The sequence below is a fragment of the Nicotiana sylvestris genome, chromosome 11, assembly GCF_000393655.2.
Source record: "Nicotiana sylvestris chromosome 11, ASM39365v2, whole genome shotgun sequence".
NCBI classification, from domain to species: domain Eukaryota; kingdom Viridiplantae; phylum Streptophyta; class Magnoliopsida; order Solanales; family Solanaceae; genus Nicotiana; species Nicotiana sylvestris.
This window is the reverse complement of record NC_091067.1, coordinates 4378661-4405162: the sequence shown is the minus strand read 5'-3', so window position 1 is coordinate 4405162 and position 26502 is coordinate 4378661. Positions and strand designations below refer to the sequence as shown.

Below are 26502 nucleotides of genomic sequence, written 5' to 3'. Positions count from 1 at the left end.
ATATCATGAAACGACGGCAAACGATACAATCTATCTAAACATTGTATTTAGCAAACGATACGATACAATACAATACAAGACAAGACGATACAATACATTATGAAACCTCCACTTCCAACCAAAAGGTTGTGAGTTCGAGTCTCCCCAAGAGTAAGGTGAGAAGTTCTTGGAGGGAAGGATGTCGGGGGTCTATTTGGAAACAGCCTCTCTAGTCTCTACTCCAGGGTAGGGGTAAGGTCTGCGTACACACTACCCTCCCCAGACCCCACTAAGTGAGATTATATTGGGTTGTTGTTGTTGTACAATACATTATTAAACGATGCGTAGTGAGAGAAAGTTGAGTTTTTTTTCTTCCTATTAGTGGATTAAAATTTAAGTTATATACATTGACATCGTAAAGATTTTTACACTTTTGGTGAACATTAATATATGAATGTAGGTCGTTAACTATTTTAGAGATCTATCGATTAATTTTATTACAAAAATATACATATAATTATTTTATAAGTGATCTTGATTGTAAGTAGAAGGAGTATTTTGTGTATATTTTCCAAACATATGTACTATTTCTTTTTAACCTAAAAACTTGTTGCTTTTCCATTTTCTTCACGCCTGCAAACATATGTAACAATGAGTATATATTCAGTTGAAATAATTTTAAAAATGATTTCTTGCAAAATAATTTCTAAACTACATTAAAAAAAATAGAAAAGATGAAATAGACATAAACGATACACAATGTTGCACTCTGAAGCAAGCTAGAAATATATATTTTTAACCACCCCAAAAATAATAGCCGATAAAATATATTTTTTTGTATATATATGTATTATAAACAAAAAATAGATATAATTTATATACTTTTTGACTAGCGGATGCAATTAGTTTCGGCCGTCTGGCCAAGTTTAATTTTGCCCAACTCCTATTACTACGAACCCAATAAAGGCCCATGTTATTTGGCCCATAGTCTTCAGCTTAAGTCCTTTAGCATTAGGCCCTTTCAGAATAGGATGATTTGCACAAATAGGATCATATACGACTGCAGTTTAAATTTTGACCCCATTTAAGGAATTTGTGCAAAAATAACCTTACGGGTCATAACTCATAAATTATGTAGAGTGGAAGAATGAAAATTATGCTTTCACAAGTTACACCTACATGTCATAACTTTGGTATAAATTACTTATATGTTTTACCGAATAGACAAAACTTGGCTTGTTCAAAATTATGCGAGATAAGTATTAATTTGGTACAAATAATTCACACATTTTTTTGGATGGACAAAACATGCCTAAATATATTGTTTAATTATTCACAAGTTCTGTCGGACCGACAAGATTTGATACTTATATATTGTTTATGTAACTATTTTAAGTATGCTATTTAAAATATATTCGTTATTTATAATATATTTAAAAATTAGCCAATTCGCCAAACTTATGGATTAAGTATCCGGAATTTTTGATCTGCTAATTCAGAATTGACGACTTAGTGTCCTAAAATTTTCCTAACTTGAAATTCAGAACTAAGTATCTTGAATTTTTGAACATCTAATTTAAAATTCGTGACGTAAGATTCGAATTTCTGGACATAATTTTTGAATTTTAGGGCGCGATGAAAGTTTGAATCTTGAGGTTTAAACGTTTAGCTAATGTTTAAATACATTATAAACTGCGAATATATTTTAAACAATATACTTAAAAGTTACTACGCGTGTCATTTCCCTCATATAAAAATCAAAACAATTGGACCCAACTAGTTTTTTTTTTCCAATCCCAACTTCATTACCCATATCAAGACAAACAAACTACTACTAATTCCTTTACCTTCTGAAATTTGTTTTTTAAGTCTAATCCAAAACTAATACAGAAATAAACTAATACTAATTACAATTTTTAACTACACTGCACTTTCAATCTTTCTCTGCAATCTGCCATTTTATTTCCCTCTACTTAATCAATCATTCATATACAATAATTTTCTTACTAAAAGAATGGCAAATCAATCCTCTTCTTATCCAATTCTCTGTGCTTCCTTCAATCAAGACAACAGGTAATCCTCTTTTTTTTTTTTTACAAGAAAATTTGTGGGTATTAATTATTCGTCAATATTGTTTTAGTTGTTTGTTTTAATTGTTGTTTTTAATCTTTAAATAGTTGTTTTGCAATTGGAACAAGGGAAGGCTTCAAAATCTTTGATTGTAATACTGGAAGACTCCTTTATGAAAGAGGTATGTAAACAATCTCCATTTTTTTTGGGAGGTCCAGTATTTTATTATGAACTAAAAAGGGTTTTTTTAAAGCTTGTAAAGTGATGATCTTTGATTGAAATATGGAATATTTTGGAAGTTGGACAAGTTTTCAATTCAGCTAAAGGTAGTATTTTTATTTTTTGTTGCTTCAATGTTGTTGATAATCAATTTCCAGTTAAAAGTTCAAAATTTTGGTTTTTTGGGGCTTCTTTTCTTGGCTGCAGGTCCAGTATTTAATTGTGAATTAAAAAGGGTTTATATTAAAGCTTATGAATTTATGATCTTTGATTGATATTATGGAAAAATGTGGAAATTGCACTAGTTTCTTGTAGAAGTAGTATTTTTGTTTTTATTTTTTGTTGCTTCAATTTCCTCGTGCCGAGGGTCCCACTTGAAATGGCCTCTCTACATTCACTGTAGGGGTAAGGTCTTTGTACTTACTACCATCCCCAGACCCCACTTGTGAGGGTATACTGGGTTTATTGTTGTTACTTCAATGCAGTTGATAATCAATATCCAGCTAAAAGTTGAAGAATTTCTAGTGTCAAACAGAACCAATGGGATATAACAATCTTTAAACCAAAAATTTGATTTTTTTGCTTATTTTCTTGGCTGGAGGTCCAGTATTTTCTTATGAACTAAAAAGGGTTTCTTTTAAAGCTTATAAAGTGATGATCTTTGATTGAATTTTGTGGAAAAATTGGAAACTTGCACTAGTTTTAAGGTGTATTTGCTTTCTTGTAAAGTTCAGGTAGAAGGAAACTCAGCTAAAAGTTATACTTCCTCCGTCCCAAAATACTTGACATGGTTCACTTCTCGAGAGTCAATTTGACTAATCTTTGAAGCTAATATGAATCAGATTAATTCAGTAATTTAAAATTAAAATTTTGATATTTGAAAACTATATGAAAAGTAGTACAATTTGCAATTCTTCTCATATCAATATAATGAAAAAATATATGTTAAAATGTTAGTGAAAGATCATGTAGTTTGACTCTCGAAGAGCAAAATATGACAAGTTATTCGGGATGGAGGGGATATCTTTATTTTTAGTTTTTTGCTGCTTCAATGTAGTTGATAATCAATATTCAAATTTTAGTGTCAAAAAAAGGAGCTTATGGGATATAAAAGTCTTTAAATTTATGATCTTTTTGTTGGTCTTGCATAAAAATTTAGAGATACAAGTTAGCTTCAGTATCCTGACAAATTGATTTTATGTTAGCTGCTGGAGCATTCATTATAGTAGAAATGTTGTTTAGCTCAAGCCTTCTCGCAATCGTTGGGGCTGGTGAACAGGTTCCGCAATTTACTACTAAGTTCTAGTTATAGTCCTTCTAACTATTCATTGATCTACAAGATTTCTGTTTAGTTACTTTACTATTTGTGTCGTTTCTACAGCCATCTTTGTCGCCTCGAAGACTATGTATGTTTAATACTATGACTGGAGTAGCTCTTGAGGAACTAAACTTCTTAACTTCTATCCTTGCTGTTCGTATGAATAAGAAAAGGTAAACATAATTTGCTTCATTTAAGATTCTCATTTTCCAGTGTTCTATTTGTTTCGCATGTCGTAGTCAGATATTCTCATGGTAACAAAAAAAGCTTGTAGCATTCTTCTTAGGATCGATTAAGAAAAGTTGATATTAGGATCGATTCGCCTTGGTAATAAAGATTAGATTGAACGTTTAGATGAGAGTTTTCTTACTTTATTAACACTCTAAAATTAAGGTCGACCAACAGCAAAACGAAAATGAAACCTTTCTTGCATTCAAACAACTTGAATTCTCTAATTCTATTTATAATTCCAATGGTACTATTACCTAATCATATCCCTATATATAGTCCCCTTAGATATGATAATTAATATCCTACACAAAAATAACCAAGATGGGCTACTGTTATCTTTCTTGTTCCACTTCTGTGGCAGCTACTTTGCTCTTTGGATTTGCCATTTTTTGGTTATTGCCTCAGTCTGCATTTTGCATGAATAGGCATTATGCATTCAATGTATGTTAAGTTTATAACCTGCAGTAAGAGCATACTTACGTAAACCTCTATGGCTTTATCTTAATAAACAAATTAAACGAGCGATAAGAATTCATTTTGAGATGCAGAAAGACTAAACATAGCACAACCTTTAGCAGGTTTTCTCTCATTGAACTGACAATGGTTACTATCGATTAGTCTGAGATCATACTAGTGTTCAAAATTTTCCTGTTAAATTATCAGACTTCCATATAATCTTTTCTTGTGGCAGCTAGGATCCCCCCCCCCCCCCCCGTACTATGGAATATGCACTTGATTCTGAATGAGAACAGAATGAACGTATTTGTTCTTTGTGACTTGATTGTTAATGCATTCAATTCTTTTAATCAATTTTGATTAAAGACCCCTAATTTGTTATTTCTCCCTTGTTCCGATTCTTTATCAAACAATGTCCTCGAATTTGCAGATTGATTGTCATATTGCAGGAGAAGACATTTATTTATGATATAAACAGTCTTAAGATATTAGACACTATTGATACGGTGCCGAATCCAAAAGGTTTGTCCGGAAAATCTTTTTTTCAAGTTTTAGTGACTTCACTCTTATAATCATTGGAGCAATGACTTACGCCATCCTGCATAAAAAGATCAACCAAAAAGGAAAAGAATAAAAGAAGTCACTGCTTTATAACTGGAAGTCTTGACGTAATTAGTAAAGTTGTTGACATGTGACCAGGAGGTCACGGGTTTGAGCCGTGGAAACAGCCTCTTGCAGAAATGCAGGGTAAGACTGCGTACAATAGACCCTTGTGGTCCGGTCCTTCCCCGGAGTCCGCGCATAGCGGGAGTTTAGTGCACCTGCTCTCACTGCTTTATAACTTTCAGGTTTTTGTTTAATGAAAGTAGATGCTATAAAGTTCCAGTTGGCCTAGCACATTTGCTTATCGACGAGTTCTTGTTTCCAATTTTAGGACTTTGTGCATTTTCACCCAGCTTGGACGGTTCATATTTGGCTCTTCCAGCAAGTACAACCAAAGGATCTTTGTTAGTCTATAATGTTTCCGACCTCCGTTTACACTGTGAGGTCGTGTTTCTTACCGTTATGTGTATTGATCTTGCGAAATTATCTATAATAAGATCAATGGGTTTGAGATGTTATATATCATAATTTTTTAATAGTTTAGCGCTTTCCTATCCTTTAACCAACTCTGTTTACAAACATTTTTTAACTTTACAAAACGGAGGAGTTTGTCTTATTCGGTTACTGTTATAAAAATGCAGATAGATGCTCATCGAGCGCCATTGTCTGTCTTGACACTTTCATCAGGCGGGACTCACATTGCAACGGCGTCTGAACAAGGGACCATGATCAGAGTTCATCTTGTTTCAGACGCGACTAAGGTGAACCCTTAAGAACATATTGTATCAAAATGTGATACTAAGTAGTACTCTCTCCGTTTTAATTTATGTAAACCTATTTCGTTTTTAGTCCGTACCATTTCCATATTTGGAAGCAATATATCTTTATGCAATGATTTGTAGCCACACAAAGTATATGTGCCTCATTTTACGCCACAAGATCAAAAGTCTTTTTTTTTTTTTTTTAACTCTGTGCCCAGTTAAATAGGTTCATATAAATTGAAACGGAGGGAGTATATGTTTCGAGAGATGTATTTCTCTGCCATCATAGAGCTTCTGCATTGGTATGTATACTGATGACTGTCGAGCTCAGCTTACAAATTCTAGAACTAGTTTGAGTTTGATACAAAGAAGTAAATAGCGTGTGTACATTATTTGGGAAAAATGAGAACGGAAAACTATTGGTGGTAATTAATACATTACCTATAAACAAAACAGGTCGTTAACTAGTGGGAAAGTACTGTTTCACTTGCGATATGTTATGTTATGTATCATTACAATTGTCAGGTAATTGATGCTTCTGTGTCACAACTTCATTTGAATTGTGCCTTTTGATTGATTGTTAATTCAATTCCTTTGGCAGTCATATAGCTTCAGGAGAGGGACGTACACTTCAAATATCTTTTCTTTGTCGTTCGCGCCAGCAGCAGAACTTCCAGATATTCTTCTTGCAACTAGTTCTTCTGGTTCTGTTCATGTTTTCTCTTTGAGTTCACCCCCAAATCAAAGGTGAGATATCAATTTCCCAAGTGCATTTTATTAACCTCCATCACTTCTCTTCCTTTATTATTTCTTGATACATAAGTATGCACATTTCTATTTCGTAATAGATTAGCCCTCATCTTTTTTTGTTGCTCAACTGCGAAATAAAGCTGCACTGTTGATGATTTATTCAATTTCCTTATCTTGTATCTTCTCCTTACTTCCACTGTAAATTGTACAAGGTCTTCTGGTCTTTTAGCATCAATAATACCAATACCTCATACTGTTAGCGACGCCCTGGATCCTGCTCAACATTGCATACTGCATCGTGCTGTTCCAGCTGGAGTGAGAAGGTATTGTATTCTATCCACAAAGTATACCATCCAAATTTGATGTTTTGACGTATACTAAATTGGCAGTATTTGCAACTTTCAGTACATATTTAACAAAGGCAACCTAATTATCAAAACCTGTTACCTTTTTTTCACGCACTTGAAGTTGTTTTTTTTTGCATCTATATTCCCTACTTTCATGAAAATTATTCAGATGACCTCTCTGCACTTTGATCCTGTGATTATACTTGAAAATTATTTATATTGAGATTTTACACAATTACTTTGATATTATGATTTCCAAAATATTACCCTGTCATTGTTCTCTTAGCCAGCAAGTTGGTTGCTGTACCAAGGGCCACAGCCTCTTCTCGGATTAAACTTTAAAGACCTTACATCATTACTGAAATTCCAGATGTTTTATAGTACTTGTCGAATCTTTTCTAGAAATAGGTGTTGCAAATTGTCCTGCCTATTATTATGAAATATGGTGTCTCCCGCTTTAGCTATCCTGCGTAATGATGGTGTCACCTCTGCTCCTCGCATCTACAAGTGACAGAGACTTTTGTTGTTACCTCTTTCAACTGCCTCGCTATTTCTGATGATTGAGTAGAATTGACATTTTAATATCAGATTCTCCTAACAAAGTGACTATAATATGTTGCTCGGACTCGCTGAAAATATCGTCGGGTGTGTATCAAAGCATTTTTGGAGGATCCGACACAGGTGCAGTAGACTCTAGTCCGTGCAACATAAACTATAACAGCAATTTCAAGCTTGTTCAAAAATAAATTGGGCAACCTGTACCTGGAATTCAAAGTCAGTAAGATTGCCCTTCAAACGCTATGGAAAAATAATAGGTTTCTTGAGTTCATACCAAGATAAGAGCTGGAATTATTTGGATAAAAGAACTGGAGTTCTTCTATGACTGAAAGCGCATAATTTGACCTATAAGATTGTTAATGAAATTTTGGGATCAGCTGCTGGTAGCTGCAGAAAGAGGTCTAATTACTCCATCAAAGTTCCCCTTCACTACGTTGGAAAGAGACTTCACAAATGTGGAGGAGATACTAATAATCCTTTTCTTATAAAGAAGATATAATCGACTTGATAATCTGTATTTTTTTCAATTGGCTTGTTTTGCATCAAAAAGAAATCTTGCTTTTGAACAATGAAACTAGTATGAATTTCTTCTGTACTCTTCAATCGAATTTCAGTTTGTCTTCCGCCTTTTCTATCTTTAGGAAATAAATCTCCTGAAATCTATCTCTCATCAAAATTCTTCTTAAACACTGTCATGCAGTAATACAGTGATCCGCAAAATAGAGAAATTTGACGAGACAGCAACACCTGAACATGTCGTACTAAGGTGAGAAAATGTGACTGTTTCCATTTATTTATTGTGCATCTATTCCTGTAATATTCACCCTATTTCATGAACTGGTAATATTAGTATTTGCCACTAGTAATCATAAGCTTCTAATGAGCGGCCGAAGTGCCAATGAGATGCAATGTCACAATACATAATTTTTTTTATATTTTGGACATAGTAATACTGAGGCTGAGCACGAGGTGTCAACAATCCTCTGCTCTAGCCTCTAGTTATTAGTTATATGATCTGCAGATTCAAAAAAGCTACTTGCTATATAATCCAAGCATCTTGAGTTAATGAAACTCGAAGCTTTGGGGTTTTAGTGTTCAGGTTATAAGTATTATCTTTAAATGGTACTCCTATTTCGAGTTATGTCAACGTAGCACCCTTTTGATCCTCCCTCGGTTTGGTTTTCATTTTTTTTTTTTTGGGGTTGGGGTGTATTTAACTCATAATGTGACATTTCTATAGTATTGGATGATTTACTGAAGATTTATTGGTATGTTATCATACCAAGTTTCCGTAAATCGTTTGAGTTTGTGTTTGAAAATGGATGGCTCTTCCTTTTTACTCTCTTTGGTCTGTATTTGATTCTGTAGAGCCACTATATCAATGATCACATATGGCGGATACTTCCTGGAGTACGTCTACAATGTCAACCATCAGAACAAGTCTTCGTGGACCTTGGAACGGGAATTCAATCTTTTAACAGCAGAAACGTCCTCATTATCATGAAAGTAAAGACTGCGAACAACAATCTTGAGGTTCATCGTAGCTTTATGTTAAAGCCGAAACTGCAGCCTGTCCTGCTCGAGTTGCCACTCTATCGGTGAATGTACAGTAGAAGAAGAAACTCTACATAACTTGTCCAGTAGAACACAATTGACAATTTGTCCAAAATGTACATCTACTGTGCATATAACTTTAGTGTTACTTTTAATCTGCTCTTGATAGTTCATCTGTGTAGCAATTGTACAGCCAAAAAACTGAAGTTATATTTATGGAAGTTCCTTTGTAATATTAGCCTTGTTATACATTGATATGTAAATTAAGTTTTGTTCCTCGTCACAGAGGCGGAGCTAGGACTTTAAACTTTATGGGTTCTAGATTTTAGAACGACGATTTCAAGTGTTAATAATAGTTTTAAATTTAATATTTGTTCATGTTCAATGAATTTTTTGACACAAAATATTGTTTGAGCAAAAGCTATTGAGTTCAGCCAAACCCGTAGTCGGATTTCTAGCTCTGCCTCTGCGTAATCATAGTAAGAGTTATCGCCGTGTGCCAAGGAGATCATAGGTTCAAGCCGTAGAGCAAAAATCAGTTGATGATGTTGTCAACATTATAATATGGTTATCACATGTGACATACTTTTATATCCAATTTAACACTTAAAAAAGATACAAGAATTTCAAATATCCAATCCTTACACTAAAAACAGATCAGAAAATAATATCATGAATATTAGAGAACATTAAATTAATAGATAAAACTCGCATTAAAATTTCAGTTTCTGAGTGTTTTAGCGATAAACTGTCCCGGTAGGATTTAGGAACATGTTTATTTGGATTTTGGAGTTTCAAATTGATGAAAATATAAAGAAAATATGCCCCTTACAATGTCAAATTTAATTTGATTAAATATTGATCTAATTAATCTCACCAACAGTTTCTTAATAACAATTTTTTTAAGTTCCCAACAATAATTCACTTGCCATAATTATTCACTCTTAAAATAACCCACGTGTTTATATCGACCAATAAATACATGATATGTGTTTGCACATAAAGTTAGTTTTTACAATAATAGAGAGTTTCATCCCGTTCCGAAGACATATTTCCATAAATTATCGTTCTCTTCATTAATCTTTATTGGAGAAGAAAATCTTGTTTTCCAAGAAAAGTACCACTAATTTTTACGGAAATAAATTAAGCTAGTCAATAATTCTTTCCAACCAAGAAAATTTAACCTATAGCACCCCCACCACCCCACCCCCACTCCCACCACACAAAAAAACCACTAAGAAAGAAAATAGCAATAAAATTAGGGATATTTATACAAATAACCAGCCGGATTTACTTATATTTTGCTAGCCGGTATACATATATTATAAATTAGTTATACAAGATTATAAATATATAATACATGAATGATACATATATTACTATTTTAGTTTAAACGGTTGGGTGGCGGCTATTTATGTTAATTCTTCGTAAACTTAATTATAAGCCCAGAGTAACCTATAAATACCTACCTTTCCCTCCAGAATTCTACCAAAGTATTATACTCTTTCTCGTTTTGCGTTTTTCGTCTTACTTCTCTCCAAGGTATGTTTAACAAAATTGTTTTAATTAAATTTTATTTTTTGCTTGAAATCTCAAACTTCTGTATGAGTTGAGCTTAACATTGAGGATTCATATAGTCGATCTCAACTTGTCTAGGACTGAGGATTCGTATCTGTTTGTTAGATATTGATTATGCTTGTTTTAATCTCCTACTTGACTTGAGTTAGCTGATTAATTCAGAAGGTATATGATCAATATGTTTCGTTAATTTTGCCTGTTGAAAGAATATATTGTGATCATCCTACCACTAAAGGATGTGGGGCAGTGGATGAGACTGCTATTCTCTTAACCAGAGGTCTCGGATTCGAGTCTGGATATGGAAAAATCCTTGGTAGGGAGCGCTTCCCCCGAATGAGGCCCTTATTAGCGGCGTGAATTCGAATATAGTCGAGCTCCAATACGGGTACCGGACATCGGGTGGGAAACCCAAAAAAAATAATATTGTGATCATCCTAAAAAAAAAGTAGCTCGTGCATAAAGCATCTCGCATTCACGCAGGGTTCGGGGAAGGGGTGTGATGTAGACAGCTATCCTAATGCGAGTATTACTTCCACGCAATGGAGAAGCGAGAAATTTCCCAAGGGTATTCAAACTTGAAAGAAGAGAAAAATTCCATAACAAAGTGTGTTCAATATATATTACTATATACCTATAAAACCTAATATTTTACCTATATACACAAAACTATAGTTTTTCGACGAACTGACCACCCTTAACCCAACATAACTTCGCCCCTGCTTCCACGACTCGAACCCATGACCTATTGTGATCGTCCTAGTATGTCTTTATTTCCATACCTCTAAACCATCTACCACTCGTGACTTTTGGATGATAAAAGAAAGATTTTTCCCTTGAAAGAAAGTAAGAAGAGTAAAATCTCTAATAAGATTCTCTTCATAAACAAAATTATTTGTTGTAAGATGCTATTCTTTTATTTATTGATATTCCATATCTCAATATTCGAACGCTTAGGCATTGTTTGTCATTAGGGGATTGCGTTTGGTATTAGCTTGTTAGGTTTTAGCGACCGACAAATTCTGTAGCTAAACAGAAAAATCCGTCGCTAATGTCATTTAGTGACGGATAAGCGACAGATTATCAAGAAATTCTGCTAGCTACGAGCATTTAACGATAAATTAGTGATGAAATTCGTAGCTAATTCCAGTTTTTTTTGTAGCGTCTTTGTTTGTGTACTAAATAATCTGTGGATTTTTTTGTTTGAACTGCAGTTTGTCATACAATGATGACAGACGATCACAAGAACGACGAGAATATAGAGATATGGAAGATCAAGAAACTAATAAAGGCATTAGAATCTGCTCGAGGCAATGGTACGAGCATGATTTCTCTAATAATGCCTCCTCGCGATCAAATATCACGCGTCACTAAGATGCTTGGAGATGGGTTTGGAACTGCATCCAACATCAAAAGTAGAGTGAATCGCCAATCTGTATTGGGCGCGATCACATCTGCTCGACAAAGACTTAAACTCTACAACAAGGTACCACCAAACGGGCTCGTGCTATACACTGGAACGATCATGGCTGAAGACGGGAAAGACAAGAAGGTTACATATGATTTTGAGCCATTCAGGCCAATTAACGCGTCTTTATATCTTTGTGATAACAAGTTCCATACAGAACCGTTGAATGAACTTTTGGAATGTGATGAGAAGTTTGGGTTTATTGTGATGGATGGACACGGGACACTTTTCGGGACATTGAGTGGCAGTACCAGGAATGTCATTCACAAGTTTAGTGTTGATTTGCCAAAAAAACACGGGAGAGGTGGACAGTCATCGTTGCGTTTTGATCGTCTTAGAATGGAGAAACGACATAACTATGTGAGAAAAACAGCAGAGCTTGCAACACATTTTTATATTAATCCATCAACTTGCCAGCCTAATGTTTCAGGCCTGATATTAGCTGGATCAGCAGAGTTTAAGACAGAGCTTAGCTATTCTAATATGTTTGATCGTCGTCTTAGGGAAAAGATATTAAATATGGTTGATGTTTCGTATGGAGGGGAAGATGGTTTTAGCCAAGCAATTAAGTTATCTGCTGAGCACTTGATCAATGTGAAATTTATGCACGAGATCGATATTATTGGAAAGTATTTTGAGGAGATTAGTCAGGACACTGGGAAGTATATCATTGGCGTTGATGATACAATGCAAGTTCTAGACACGGGTGCTATTGAGACCATTATCGTGTGGGAAAATCTCGACGTTACTAGATATGTTTTGAAAAATAGCAGTACTGGAGAAACAATAATCAAGTACTTGAATAAGGAGCAAGATGCACATCAGAGTAACTTTCGCGAACCTACTACAAATGGGGAGTTAGAGATTATGGATAAAATGCTTTTACTTGAGTGGTTAGCTAATGAGTACAGGAAATTTGGTTGTAGTTTGGAATTTGTTACAGATAAATCACAAGAAGGATCTCAGTTCTGTCGTGGTTTTGGTGGCATTGGCGCTATTCTTCGTTACAAGGTTGATGTTCGAGTTTTTGATGATGTTTCTGACAATGGTGAAGTTTATGAAGAAGTTTATGTTGATTCTGAATAGCAATCATCCAATTTCAAAAATGTCAGTTTAGTAATGGAGCAGGAATGTTGCACTGGTGCGCGACGACTCATGCCTGACTCGGGTGCTGATGTGCTTAGCCACAAATTAGTGGGAGCGCTTAAGGTAAGTGAGCAGAGATGTAGTCTTATTTCTTGAATGTTATAATCTATCTTCTTTTGCGTGCAAAATGTCTTTTGAAGATTAAACTTATCTGCATCATTCACTACTTAAAAAACAGACGGACAAATTTTGTAGCTAAACAGCAAAATCTGTCGCTAATCCTACTAAGTTACGGGTTAGCAACAAATTATCAGAAACTCTTGTTAGCTATGAGCAATTTAGCTGACAAAGTTTGTAGTGATTTCCTTTCTAATAATCTTTTCTTTTTTTGTGGTTTACTAGATGGATGACAGGCATGAAGAAATGAAGTCGCGAGTAGTTTCTTCGCGTTTGTCTGAGGAATATGAAGGTCACTTTCATCTCACAAATGCCGGTGCAGCAGTTGAGCAGGAAGCCAGTACTGGTGCACAGCGTCTAGCGCCTGGATTGGCCGCTCATGTTAGCGGCCAATTACTGGGAACTCTTCAGGTAAGCGGGCAGAGACCTCGTCTTGTCCTTGAACGTAAAGTAGAAAAATCTGCAACATTCTTATAGTCTTTTCTTTTTCCTGGTTTACTAGATGGATGACCTGCATCATGAAGAAACAAAATCGCAAGTAATTTCTTCGCGTTTGTCTGAGCAATCTGAAGGTCATGTTCATCCCTCAAGCGGCGCGTCTGCTGAAAGAACGGAAACAAGATCCATATAGCGGTTTAGCAGCTTTACGCTATGCTCCTTCGAGTAGTCTATTGATTAAGTACTATCATATTATCTAGGAAGCAAGAAGTTTTGAATAATATGCAGTATTATATTCTCTGAAGTCAGTAGTATGTAATGTCAATAACTATATCATGTTGCTTGATTTTTATGACTGGTATGTTGTGGGATAGCTGATTTCTGAACTATGAGTTAGTGATAATGTTACTATAGTTACTACTATTTCGAGCTGCGGAAGCAGACACTAATATTTACATTAAGGTAGGCTGTCTACATCACATTCTTTGGCCCTGCGTGAATGGGGATGTTTTGTGCACCGAGCCGTCGGCTCTTACATAACAGAGATGCAGATAGATGCTCATCGCTCGCCATTGGATATTTTGACTGTTTCAGCAGATGGGATTCACACAATGCAGTGGCCATATTTTGGTAAATGCAACACGCTAACCAAATCAATAGAGGAGATAAAGCTTGGCACTAAGATCCAAAACAGCATCACCCCTAAATATTAAAAATGTATTGTAATATTCTCACCACTTATGATCCACTAGTTTAGTGCTTTGATAATCTCTAAGAGGTTAGTAGTTCAAAAATATTAAAACATTGAATAAGTTGCATTATTCAAACTCTCACATCAAAAGTATTAAAACATAAAATGAGGCTGGCCTCACATAGAAATTTTCAAACTCCAACTTCATAAGTTACTTAGCTCTTTGTGACAAGCGCTATCATTTTATTATATTTTACTGTTTTCTTATTTTTTTCATTTGGATTATATATGAAAGATTAGTAAAAAAAATTTGACGAAGCGGTATCCCTAACTGTTATATTTTTTTCTTTAATTTTGAACTACTAAAACTAAATTATTTGATTTGATATAAACACCGGATGCAAGTATGTATTTACTAGAAATTTAATTCTGGCTTGTGTTTGTGTTGTATACCATATTTGGAGAGAAAGTAATATGAGAGTTTTCAAGTGCAACAACAACATATTGAAGTGCTAATTAAATATATTATTCAAGAGGTGATAAGTAGAAGATTAATGCAGAGTAGACTATCAAGGAAGCTTGAAGAACAGAACTTTTATCCTTAGAATTGTATGATTGCTGAGTAGATAGAGTTGTTTGAGCCTAAGGTCTGTCTAGGATCAATTTGATTTGCTGTTTTGTATATATTGATACAGGTAAATAAAATCATTTACTTACAAAAAAAAAACTAATATCATTTATAATAGTTTCTGAATCTTTTTTTACAATTTCAAATAAATAAAGAATGAATAGTTTTACACTAAAGAAAAACGTCCTTCAAGATCCTCTTCTTTGTAAAATTCTTTGATATTCTTTTTAAACTAGATTTAAAATAAGTACTTGCTTGTTTTAAATGCACGTAAGTTAATTCGAATATTATTGTCATAAAATAAATTACTTACTTGTTGATGGTTACTTTTCGTGAAAATAGCATGAGCTAGTCATTTTCGAATTGGTAATCGAAAAATAGTCAGTGTTTGCAAAGTCATTGAAAAATAGTCATTGTTTTGCTGAAACACGAAAAGTTTGAGCATAATATGCAGAATTATGGAGCTCATGCGTATAAACTTCCAGCATATTATGTTGGAACTCCGCCACACGAAAAGTTCTAGCATAATATGCGAGATTATGGAGCTCCTGCATATAAATTTCCAGCATATTATGTTGGAACTCCAGAACACGGAAAGTTCCAGCATAATATGCTCGATTATGGAGCTCCTGCATATAAACTTCCCGCATATTATATTGGAACTCTAGCACATTATGAAAATCCACCACATTATGTTGGAAGCTCATATGTAAAACTTCGAACTCCAGCATATTATGCTAGAATATTTCCGAAATTTTAAGGGTATTTTTGTTCAGATTTTATCTTTACATAAAAAAGTGGCTAGATTTCGATTACTTTTAGAACTGTGGCTATTTTTCAATTGCCAATGATAAATATGGCTATTTTTGTTTTTTTCCCTTACTTTTCTAATCTAGGGGAAAATGAAAATAAAGAATTGGGCCCGTTCACTTAAGTTGAATTTCAGAATTATTTTGAAAATTGAAAAGCTCCAAAAAATTAATTTTCACTTCAAATCACTCACAAAAATTCAAAAATAGCTCCAATTGATATTCATATCCAAATATATCTCTAATTTTCAAATACCATTTTTACTTGAATATTTATTTTTTTTAAAAAAATTCACAATTCTTATGTTCAAACGCCAACAAAATATATAGGGAAGTAAAGTCGGTATTTTATATTTCTTTGTGGGGCCCAATTAGAATAACTATATATACAAAACGCTCCCTCCGTTTTCTTTAGAAATTCCATAACTGCCGTGTCAGTCTCTCTTTCTATTTTTCTCTCTTTTCTTTTTGACGAATTCTCGTCTCAATTCTCCCTAAGGTATGTTCATCGTTTCGATTTATTTATTTATTTATTTTAAACTTGAAATTTGTGTTTCCTTGATGAGTGATCTATTCATTTGTTTATTAATATGTGTTTTTTGTTTAATTTTTATTATGTTTTATTGATCTAACTAGGTGAAGCGATTAGATTATGTTGTTTTGTTTGGATTATGAAACTGATGATTTAGATTAGTGATTATTGCTTAAAATCTAGTACTCTTACTATTTTATATGAGTTACTTTTATTGGAGAAATTAGTGAGCGCCTTTAAACAAAGTGATCTTAAACGTGGTTATGATTAATGAAATTGGTTTAATCAGAGAACATGGTAAAATCAAAGAGAGTTAAGGCTGTTTATTTTTTTCTGGAAATTTATGGCGGGATTAGACAGAAACAGAATTTATTGTAGGAAATTAAATCCCAACGGATGCACAAAAAAACAAAAAAAATAGAAGCTAGTGATCTCTTACCTTGACTAAAGCTTGGTGGGTAAAGTTACCTGATACTGGTGGAAGGTATTAGGAATCTAGTGGAATAGTCGAGGTGCGCGCAAGCTACTTCGGACACTACAATCATAAAAAAAAAGAATTTATTGTAGGAAATTAAATCCCAATGGATTCAAAAGACACTAGTGATTTCTTGATATGACCTGAATGAGAGCTTGTACAGACGAGAGGAGTACCTTAGGCTTTAAGAGTAGTAATGGAATAAAAGTAGTTATGTTAGTTACTTAGTTTGAGAAGTTACAGTTTGGTCCTTGTCTTATATTTCAATTAGGCCCATTAGTTATTTACTTTACAAATTAGCCCAACTATGAGAGTATATGTACGAAACAATGGCTGTATACTGGTTCTTATGATATGAGATACTATTAGCTCATCTTCTTAGATTTCAATTCTGCAATTTTCTTCTGTGTTTTCTTTCAAAACCACATCATTTCTTCACCTGGATAAGCCATGGTGGGCAGTTACTTTGTACTTATTCTGGTGGGAGGTAGCAGGTACCCGGTGGAATAGTCAGAGGCATGCGCAAGCTGGTTCGGACCCCAACGTTGAAAAAAATTTGAATTTATTGTCCAAAATTACAAAATTTGCCTGAGAAATTTGTTAAAGTTGAGTAATTTAATGTGTACTATAGTGTTCATGGAAGGTTGGTAAAAAATTCTCCATCCTTGTTTTAAAGAAGGCATGTAATTTATTGGTTTTGACTTGATTGATAATCTTTTGGATAAAACACTGAATCCACCTACTGATTCGTCTTGCTTTGGTATGTTATCCCTTTGAAAAGCATCAAGTGAATTAGCTTTTTGTTTGTCAAGTATTCATGTTGTTTTAATCTTCTTCGCGGTTTGAGTTAGCCGGTTAATTTGATAATTTATTATTGATATATCCAAGGGGTGAAGTAGGAGGTGTTGTGGAGTGAAGAGAAGTACACGTTGCCTATCATTTAATCATCCAAGAAAAGAAGTTAAATCTCTTAGAAGATATTTTGCAGAAAAAAAGGTCTCTTAGAAGACTTTTTTTTTGGGGGTGGGGGTGGGGGTGGGGTGGGGGGTTTGGTGGGGATGGGTTTAAAGAAAGAGCTTTCCCTTAAAAGGAAAAAAGGAAAGAAAGAAAGAAGATTTGTAGTAGCTGTAATAAGAAGCTTCAAATCAACTTTCACAAGATTCTAATTTTAAGGGGGAAAAAGAAAGAAGATTTTGTAATAGCTATAATAAGATGCGCTTCAGGAAAAAATCAACTTTTATAAGATTTTAATTTTTTATTATATCAAGATGTATATTCACTATTCAGTACTCAATGAGGCAGTGATCACATAGTTTTTAGCTTTTGTTTGATGTTACAGCGATATAGTAGCCCCCGTAAACATTAGGCCTTTTAAAAGAAGTAAACTCGTGAAGATTATCAGCACATATAGATATTAGCTCTGGAATTGGGGAAATTGGATGTTATACAAGCTCATTAAAGTTCCTATACGAACTTCTAAGTGGATATTGTAACTGTCCCATCATAAGTTTAGCACTCAATAGCTGTCATTGATTGGTTGTTAGAAGGCTCGGGCATTTGATTTGTCACTTGGAGCTTACTTATCTTAGTCTTTGGTTGTGCACTAATATCTGATGATTTTTTGTTTTTATGAACTACAGTTCGGTGTACATTGATGGCTGACGGTCATGATAACGATAAGAATATCGAGATATGGAAGATCAAGAAACTTATAAAGGCACTTGAAGCTGCTCGAGGCAATGGTACCAGCATGATTTCTCTTATCATGCCTCCACGGGATCAAGTATCTAGGGTCACTAAGATGCTTGGAGATGAGTTTGGAACTGCATCGAACATTAAAAGTAGAGTTAATCGTCAATCTGTGTTGGGTGCAATCACATCTGCTCAGCAGAGGCTTAAACTCTATAACAAGGTTCCACCAAATGGGCTTGTGCTTTACACTGGAACGATCATGACTGAAGATGGGAAAGAGAAGAAGGTTACAATTGATTTTGAGCCCTTCAGGCCCATTAATGCATCTCTATATCTTTGTGATAACAAGTTCCACACAGAAGCCCTGAATGAACTTTTGGAATCTGATGACAAGTTTGGATTTATTATAATGGATGGAAATGGGACACTTTTCGGGACATTGAGTGGCAATACCAGGGAGGTTCTTCACAAGTTTAGTGTTGATCTGCCCAAAAAACACGGAAGAGGAGGACAGTCAGCACTGCGTTTTGCTCGTCTTCGGATGGAGAAACGGCACAACTATGTGAGGAAAACAGCAGAGCTTGCAACCCAGTTTTATATTAATCCTGCCACCAGTCAGCCCAATGTTTCAGGCCTGATACTAGCTGGATCAGCTGACTTTAAGACAGAGCTTAGCCAGTCTGATATGTTTGATCCTCGTCTTCAGGCAAAAATATTGAATGTGGTCGATGTTTCTTATGGAGGAGAAAATGGTTTCAATCAAGCAATTGAGTTGTCTGCTGAGATCTTGGCCAACGTGAAATTTATACAAGAGAAGAAATTGATAGGCAAGTATTTTGAGGAGATTAGTCAGGACACTGGGAAGTATGTTTTTGGGGTTGATGATACCTTGAAAGTTCTGGAAATGGGTGCTATTGAGACCCTTATTGTGTGGGAAAATCTGGACATGACTAGGTATGTGCTGAAAAATAACACTTCTGGAGAAACAGTCATCAAACACTTGAATAAGGAGCAAGACACTGTCCAAAGTAACTTCCGCGACCCTGCTACGAATGCAGAATTAGAAATTCAGGATAAATTGCCACTGCTTGAGTGGTTTGCAAATGAGTACAGGAGGTTTGGTTGTAGTCTGGAGTTTGTTACCAATAAATCACAAGAAGGATCTCAGTTTTGCCGTGGTTTTGGTGGCATTGGAGGGATTCTCCGCTACCAGCTTGATGTTCGTGCTTTTGATGACCTTTCTGATGAAGGTGAATTTTATGAAGATTCTGACTAGCAATTAAGCAACTTCACAAATGCCAGTGCAGGAATGGAGCAGGAAGCCTGCACTGGTGCGCAAGGGCTCTTGCGTGGCCCAGCTGCTCTTGTGCTTAGCGAAAAATTACAGGGAGCTCTTCAGGTCAGTTGGCAGAGACGCCGTCTTGTTCTTGAATGTGAAGTTATGATCAAATTAGCAGTAAAAACCAACTTTGATGATCAAAACCACCTATCTTCTTTTGTGTGCAATATCTCTTGGAGATTATAAATATTTGCCTTAATTTCTTTCTAATATTCGTTTTGTTCTTAATTTCTTTTCCAATATTCTTTTTGTTCTTCCTGGTTTACTAGATGGATGACCTGCATGAAGAAATGGAGTCGCCAGTAAATTCTTCACATTTGTCTGAGCAATGGGAAGGTTGTTTTCATCTCACAAGTGCTGGTGCAGGAGTGGAGCAGGGAGCCTGCGGTGGTGTGCGAGGGCTTGCGCCTGATTTGGCCTCTCATGTTCTTAGTGGCAAATTACTGGAAGCTGTTCAGGTCAGTGGGCATAGACTTTGTCTTGTCCTCGAGTGTGAAGTTTTGAATTAACTTAGTAGTAAAGATCAACTTTTTTAATCGAGCCACCTATCTTCTTTTGCATGCAATGTCTATTGAATATTGGAGATTTTCATTATCCCTTTCTAATATTTTGTTTCTTTTTTCCTGGTTTACTAGATGGAGAAGTTGCCACTAATTTCTTTGAGTTTGTCTGAGCAATATGAAGGTAACTTTCATCTCATAAACGCCGGTGCAAGAGTCAAGCAAGAAACTTGCACTGGTGTGCGAGGGTTCGCGTTTGACTTGGCCGCTCATGTGCTTAGCAACAAGTTACCGGGAGCTCTTCAGGTCCGTGGGCATGTCCTTTGAATGTTAAGTTTTAGTCAGCTTAGCAGTAAAGATCTCCTTAATTTGATGATAGAACAATTATCTTATTTTGCATGCAATTTCTTTTGAAGATCGGGAATATTTGCATCATTTCCTTCCTAATGTTCTTTTCTTCCTGGTTTACTAGATGGATGATGAAATGAAGCTGCTAACGATATGTTCATGTTTGTCTGACCAATCTGAAGAGGGTCGCTTTCATCTCTATAGTGGCTTGTCTGCTGAAAGAACTGAGAAGAAGATCCATGTGGCAGCGTAGCAGCTATGCAAGAACCTAATCTGTTCTGTTGGAGTTGATAGGGAGTTACCTGCTATGCGCTCCTTGGAAGAGTGAAATGTCCGAGTACTATCATATTATCTAGTAGCTTAATTATTATCATATTATCTAGCGAGTAATATGCAGTATGATTTTGCTGAAGTCGGCTGTATATAATCCCAATGACTATTTCACGTTGTGAGATCTTTTTGACTGGTATGTCGTGTGATAGACCGATTTCAGTACTATGAATAAATACTATGATAGTATCTATGAAGTTGGGAGTTTTTACTGATATGCAAGTATGATTCTACTGAAGTCAGTAGTATGTGATCTCCCTGACTATTTCATGTCGTGGTACGGTTGATAGTAGTACTACTTTGTTGGGTGATTGCGACTGCTTGGTCAGGATTATGATACTGGCTTCACTTTTCTCTCTTCTCTTCGTTTTTTAGTTGACTGCTTATCTTGCAGATCATGAATAGTCTTTGTTCGAATTGAACTGCCGATAGTCTGTTCTGCTGAAGTTAGTATTATGCAATGTTCATGACATTCATATTGTGAGATATTATGATTGTTTATTCTGAAGACTGGCCTATACTAGTACAGTATATCATTGGAATACTGGACTGCTTGGCAATATGCTAAGGTAACTACTGTTTATGACCGATACTCGGTTAATCCAAGGTACAGTTCAGTGTGCTGAAATGTTGATTTTAAGGGTCAACATACCCAACAATCCACTCTTTAGCAGCCTCTTTTATCACCTAAAGATCTGCTTCGCCTAAAAATAACTGGTGTTCGGATCAACTTGCTCGTTCTTCGACTAAGTTGCTAGCGACTTTTTAGATAGACATTAGGTAACTCTGTCCATTAAGACTTAGGCAACAACAACAACAAAAACAAAGTGTAATTTCAATAGGTGGAATCCGGGAAGGGTAGTGTGTACGCAGACATTACCCCTACCTTGCGAAGGTAGGGAGATTGTTTTCAATAGACCTCCGGCTCAAGGACCACTACCCTACGTAGATCATACTTGTGAGACTACACTAGGTTTGTTGTCATTTTGTTGGGAAAAACTCAGTATATTTTATTTTTGTCTCTATTAGATTGGATCCTTGGATCAATTGAATCTCCTTTGCCAAAAAATAATTAACATTGTGCATCGATTGGTTATCTTTATATATAAAAAGGGGATGGACTCGAAGCCTGATGGACTCTTAAAGTACAAAGAAAGATACAACCGTACAAGCTGGCTTGGACAACACTGTCATCAAACAGAAACAAAGTACAAAGAAAGATAGAAGGTTCTACGACCAAAAAACATGATATATGTTTTAGTAACCTACAGTAGATAACCAATCAATATATCCGCGCTACAGCTTGCGCAAAATCAAAGGAGCACCATGTTGAGGTTGCAGAGTGATAATTGTATGAGGAGCATGTGCATAAGATGGAGAGAGCTCAAAAGCATAGTGTTGTAGAATCAATGCAAGTGCCATTTTTGCCTCTAACATTGCAAAATTCAGTCCAACACATATTCTTGGTCCCCAACTAAATGGAAAATATGCAAATTTACCCTTTGTTGCTTTATTAACTCCTTCACTAAACCTCTCTGGTTTGAACTCCTTTGCATCATCTCCCCATATTTCATTGTCATGATGCAACCAAATTGCAGGTAACACAAGCTGTATCCCTGCTGGCAATGACAAGTTCCCTAATTTGGTATCCTCGTGTACAGTTCGACTTATGGTAATTCCCGGTGGGTACAACCTTAAAACCTCGTTGAATATCATCGTTACCTGTAAAAGTAAGTAGTAAAAATACTGTCTTGTGAGGATTCATCATAAATTGACTAATCATACGCTGGTTGTCAGCCAACCCTGTCCCTCATCCATTCAGACTTGGTACAGGTAAAAGGGCAGCCCAATGCACTAAGCTCCCGCTATGCGGGGCGTCTGGAAAAGGGCTGGACCACAAAGGTCTATTGTACACGGTCTTATCCTGCATTTTTGCAAGAAACTGTTTCCACGACTCGAACCCGAAATCATCGTAAATTGACTAATCATACGCTGGTTGTCAGCCTACCCCCGACCCACATCCATTTAGACTTGGTACAGGCGAAAGGGCAGCTTGATGCACTAAGCTCCCACTATGCGCGGGGTCCGGAAAAGGGCATGACCACAGGTCTGTTGTTACCCTCTATTTTTGCAAGAAGCTATTTCCACGGCTCGAACCTGTGACCTCCTGGTCACATGACAACAACTTTACCAGTTATGCCAAAAAATAATGTATTGTAAGGATTCATCGTAAATTGACTAATATACGTTGGTTGTCAGCCTACCCCGACCCTCATCCATTCAGACTTGTTACAGGCTAAAGGGCAGCCCGATGCACTAAGCTCCCGCTATGCGCGAGGTCCGGAAAAGGCCGGACCACAAGGGTCTATTGTACGCGACCTTACCTTGCATATTTGCAAGAGGTTGTTTCCATAGCTCGAACCCGTGACCAGGAACCTGTGACCTCTTGATCACATGGCAACAACTTTACCAGTTATGTCAAAACTTCCTTTTAAGGAAGACGTGATATAGGCTAAGCACTAAAAAATCTAAAATACCAAATTTTGGATAGCAAAAGCTAGTATGGTGGATATTGACAGTACTTACAACTTTCAACTGATTCAATGCGTCATAATCAGGTTTGTTACTTCCAAAGACTTGATGAACTTCTTCTCTAGCTCTTTCTTGCCAATCGACATGCTTACTCAGTAAAATCAAAGTCCAAACAAGCAAAACTGAAGTAGTTTCTTGCCCAGCAAAGTAAAATAACTTGCACTCTTCAATCACTTCGTCGATAGTCATGCCAAAGTTCTTGTTTCCGTGCATTTGGATTTCTTTGAAATTAGATTCCAATAGTATTCCCAGTAAGTCATCTTTTGCAGCTTCCCCTGCTTTCATTTCCCTTATTCTCTTATTGATTATTCCCAACACTAATGATCGTACTTCTTTAGCGATTTGCTTCATCCTCTTGTTCCTCTTTGTTGGCACAAACCTATGCCAAAAACACAGCGTTAATTTCACATATGATCACTAGCTTTTATCCACTAGTGAAGTCAGAAAACTATAAGTCAAGTTTACTCTATGATAGTAAAATAACAGAACTATTTTTCTTGAAAGTGTTTACCTCCATCCGGGGATGTAAAGCCATCGCGCTGCTTGTAAAATCAACTCAGCTTGTTCTTTTTGAAGCTCAAATATCTGTCTCCCGTCTTCATAGTTACTACCAAAAGCTGTTCTTGAAATAGCATCGCTTGTCAACGTTTCCAGAAAAGGCCACACGTCTATTTCTGATCCCTCTGATGAAGCTATACTTTCCCATTTTCTGAGCATGTCACAACAACTCAAGTAGAATGATGGTAGCATATGCTACATATACACCAGAAATTAGTCATACTTGGATTTTTCACATCTAGACTTTATCAAAATAGGCTACTGATATTTCTAGATTAAGTCTTGTCCAGCGCATATGTGCTTTCGGACGTGCATTGTGAAATTGTTAAAAACAACTTATATTTCCTACTCTTAATAACTAATATTATGGATAGAGGCGGATCCAGAACGTAAACTTTATGGATTCAAGGTAAAACATGTAATATTTATAATAGTTTCGGGCTTTTCCCTTTTCACATATATATATTGATGGTCTTCTAAATAAAAAATTGTCGATTTAGTTGAACTTAGCCTAAGGAAGCCCTAATGACAACAGATCGAACCTATCCAATTTTTACTACGAGCGTTGGCTTTTCACCTTGTACCGATAACATTTTTTTTCTTTCTGGGAGTAATATCAGCTATACAGTTCATCCAATGTAAACTGTAAATCCCATAGGTGGATGCCTGGTTCATCTGAACCCTGTACATTCGACAGGAAGCATAAATTTATGTGTAAAAATCTATTAAAATTGTAATAAACAGTAGATATGCACCCATAACTTTAAAAATATGATAGGTTCAACGCTAAAAACCTTAAAGGTTGAACACATAAAGTTTAAATTCTGGATCCGTCACTGATACATCTGTCTCTAATTCTGAATTCATCCTAATACAGTGGTAGTATAAAATCATCTAAAATAATATAAGTTAGCATCAAGTGATTTAGGATGTTAAAAATACCTTCAACTTGTCAAGGTGAAATGCAGGATTGATAATTTTTCTATGCTTAGCCCATTTCTCTGCTTCATAACTTACTAGTCCTTGTGCTAGCAACTTAGTGATTGGATTGCCTTGAATCTTCTGGTATATGTAACTTTTTGACAAGATCTCCCTTATTAGTTCAGGGTCTGTGATAAACATTGTTGGTTTTGGCCCTAACCACATAAAGCTATTCTTGCCTACAAGATACAACAAGCTAGATTAGAGCTAGGTTGCGCGGACTCTCCAAAATGCAGCCGCTTTCGTGTCGGATTCTCCAAAGATACACTATTTTTGGAGGATCCGGCATGCACCCGGTGATATTTTCGAAGAGTCCGAGCAACATAGGATTAGAGAATACACAAATCTCAAACTATTGGGAATCTATAAGGAAGTTAAAAGAGATTCAAGAATTGAACTGAGCCTCATTTAAAATATGATTTATTATAGACAGACTCCCAATGTAAAGATAGTTTACACTATCAGTCGAGGGCGGAGCTAGGTAGGCGGAAGGGGGTTCAGAACCCCCTTCACCAAAAATTACACTATATATATAATGTTAAATTTTTTTTGAATGCATATATATCAGGAGTTGAATCCCCTTAGCTTTTTTACGTGTTTATTTTTTTTATTTTTTGAATCCCCTTGGTGAAAATTCTGCTTCCGCCACCGCTATTAGTGTAGGTTTACCTGTGACATCAAGTTAGTTATTACTTTTATCAGATTACTAATTAAAGCTTATCATAGATAATGACCTGATTGTGTAATTATTACACTGTGAGTGCATAGAGTAACTCTACATGTCAAAACCTGATATAACAACCTCTTAAATAGCGTCATGACCTGCTATAATCAGTTAAATTGCACTAATATTGTAAAATTTCAAAAATAATATTACATACCATATTGGAGCATCAACTTTGTGAAGTGAGGCAAGACTCTAGCCACATAATCATTGGTAAAATTCATAGGCTTGGTTTTGGCTTCTTCAACCATTGTATTTATTTCTTTCATATCTCCAAATAATAGCTTATATGAGCTTCCTTTGAAACCTTCCATTTTTAGTCTTTTTTCCATTTTCTTTGGTTGAATCCACACCCAATTCAAGAATTTCCATACCCATCTCAGAAAAATTATCACAATTACTAATGAAACTGCAACTTTGATGTTAAATAATGTCTCCATTTTTATTGTTTAGTGTTTCTAATAATGGAGTTTTCTTTTACAGTATTCCTACTTCTATAACATGCATTTATATATAGTTGTGGAGAAGAAAGTATCAAGTTGTCTTTATGAGAAAATGTCAAAAATGGTTCCTTATATTTGGGTTATGTTCAAACTAGTCCCTTAAATATATTTCTAAGTAGTTTTTGTCCTTTAAATTTATCAAAAGTACTTCTTTAAATATTTGGCAAACTTTCGTTGTTAGATTTAATGAAAACTATGAAATAAAATGAT

The 26502-nt window shown here is 35.4% G+C and overlaps 4 protein-coding genes across 4 annotated transcripts; 3 read left to right on the top strand and 1 right to left on the bottom strand.

The window, feature by feature from the left end:
- The first annotated feature begins 1879 nt into the window (after positions 1 to 1879).
- On the top strand, positions 1880 to 9081 carry LOC104242950 (autophagy-related protein 18b). Its single transcript, XM_009798064.2, has 11 exons — positions 1880 to 2052; positions 2157 to 2230; positions 3474 to 3547; positions 3650 to 3759; positions 4704 to 4795; positions 5208 to 5320; positions 5518 to 5637; positions 6239 to 6384; positions 6600 to 6710; positions 7993 to 8058; positions 8661 to 9081. Exons 1-11 carry the CDS (start codon positions 1994 to 1996, stop codon positions 8794 to 8796), a joined length of 1101 nt encoding a protein of 366 aa, XP_009796366.1. The 5' UTR covers positions 1880 to 1993; the 3' UTR covers positions 8797 to 9081.
- Positions 9082 to 11571: 2490 nt separating this feature from the next.
- On the top strand, positions 11572 to 13027 carry LOC104242959 (eukaryotic peptide chain release factor subunit 1-3-like). The gene has a single exon (XM_009798072.2). It carries the CDS (start codon positions 11647 to 11649, stop codon positions 12973 to 12975), a length of 1329 nt encoding a protein of 442 aa, XP_009796374.1. The 5' UTR covers positions 11572 to 11646; the 3' UTR covers positions 12976 to 13027.
- A 3104-nt stretch (positions 13028 to 16131) lies between these two features.
- On the top strand, positions 16132 to 20162 carry LOC104242975 (eukaryotic peptide chain release factor subunit 1-3-like). Its single transcript, XM_009798098.2, has 3 exons — positions 16132 to 16217; positions 18366 to 19816; positions 20026 to 20162. Exon 2 carries the CDS (start codon positions 18380 to 18382, stop codon positions 19691 to 19693), a length of 1314 nt encoding a protein of 437 aa, XP_009796400.1. The 5' UTR covers positions 16132 to 16217; positions 18366 to 18379; the 3' UTR covers positions 19694 to 19816; positions 20026 to 20162.
- A 1815-nt stretch (positions 20163 to 21977) lies between these two features.
- On the bottom strand, positions 21978 to 26274 carry LOC104242999 (cytochrome P450 CYP72A219-like). The gene is made up of 5 exons (XM_009798116.2): positions 25947 to 26274; positions 25027 to 25244; positions 24038 to 24279; positions 23521 to 23905; positions 21978 to 22656 (listed from the first exon to the last, which is right to left on the bottom strand). The coding sequence occupies exons 1-5, from the start codon at positions 26227 to 26229 to the stop codon at positions 22231 to 22233; spliced, it is 1554 nt and encodes a 517-aa protein (XP_009796418.1). The 5' UTR covers positions 26230 to 26274; the 3' UTR covers positions 21978 to 22230.
- Positions 26275 to 26502: the final 228 nt, after the last annotated feature.

What these genes read in the sequence shown, in the direction of transcription:
- LOC104242950 (XM_009798064.2), top strand. Translation starts at nt 1,994, where the DNA reads ATGGCAAATCAATCCTCTTCTTATCCAATTCTCTGTGCTTCCTTCAAT. An exon ending in TCGTTGGGGCTGGTGAACAG is followed by an intron (nt 3,548 to 3,649) that starts GTTCCGCAATTT and finishes TCGTTTCTACAG; the next exon opens with CCATCTTTGTCGCCTCGAAG. An exon ending in ACCTCCGTTTACACTGTGAG is followed by an intron (nt 5,321 to 5,517) that starts GTCGTGTTTCTT and finishes ATAAAAATGCAG; the next exon opens with ATAGATGCTCATCGAGCGCC.
- LOC104242959 (XM_009798072.2), top strand. Translation starts at nt 11,647, where the DNA reads ATGATGACAGACGATCACAAGAACGACGAGAATATAGAGATATGGAAG.
- LOC104242975 (XM_009798098.2), top strand. Translation starts at nt 18,380, where the DNA reads ATGGCTGACGGTCATGATAACGATAAGAATATCGAGATATGGAAGATC.
- LOC104242999 (XM_009798116.2), bottom strand. Translation starts at nt 26,229, where the DNA reads ATGGAGACATTATTTAACATCAAAGTTGCAGTTTCATTAGTAATTGTG. An exon ending in AAAGTTGATGCTCCAATATG is followed by an intron (nt 25,245 to 25,946) that starts GTATGTAATATT and finishes TGTATCTTGTAG; the next exon opens with GCAAGAATAGCTTTATGTGG. An exon ending in TTCACCTTGACAAGTTGAAG is followed by an intron (nt 24,280 to 25,026) that starts GTATTTTTAACA and finishes GTGTATATGTAG; the next exon opens with CATATGCTACCATCATTCTA.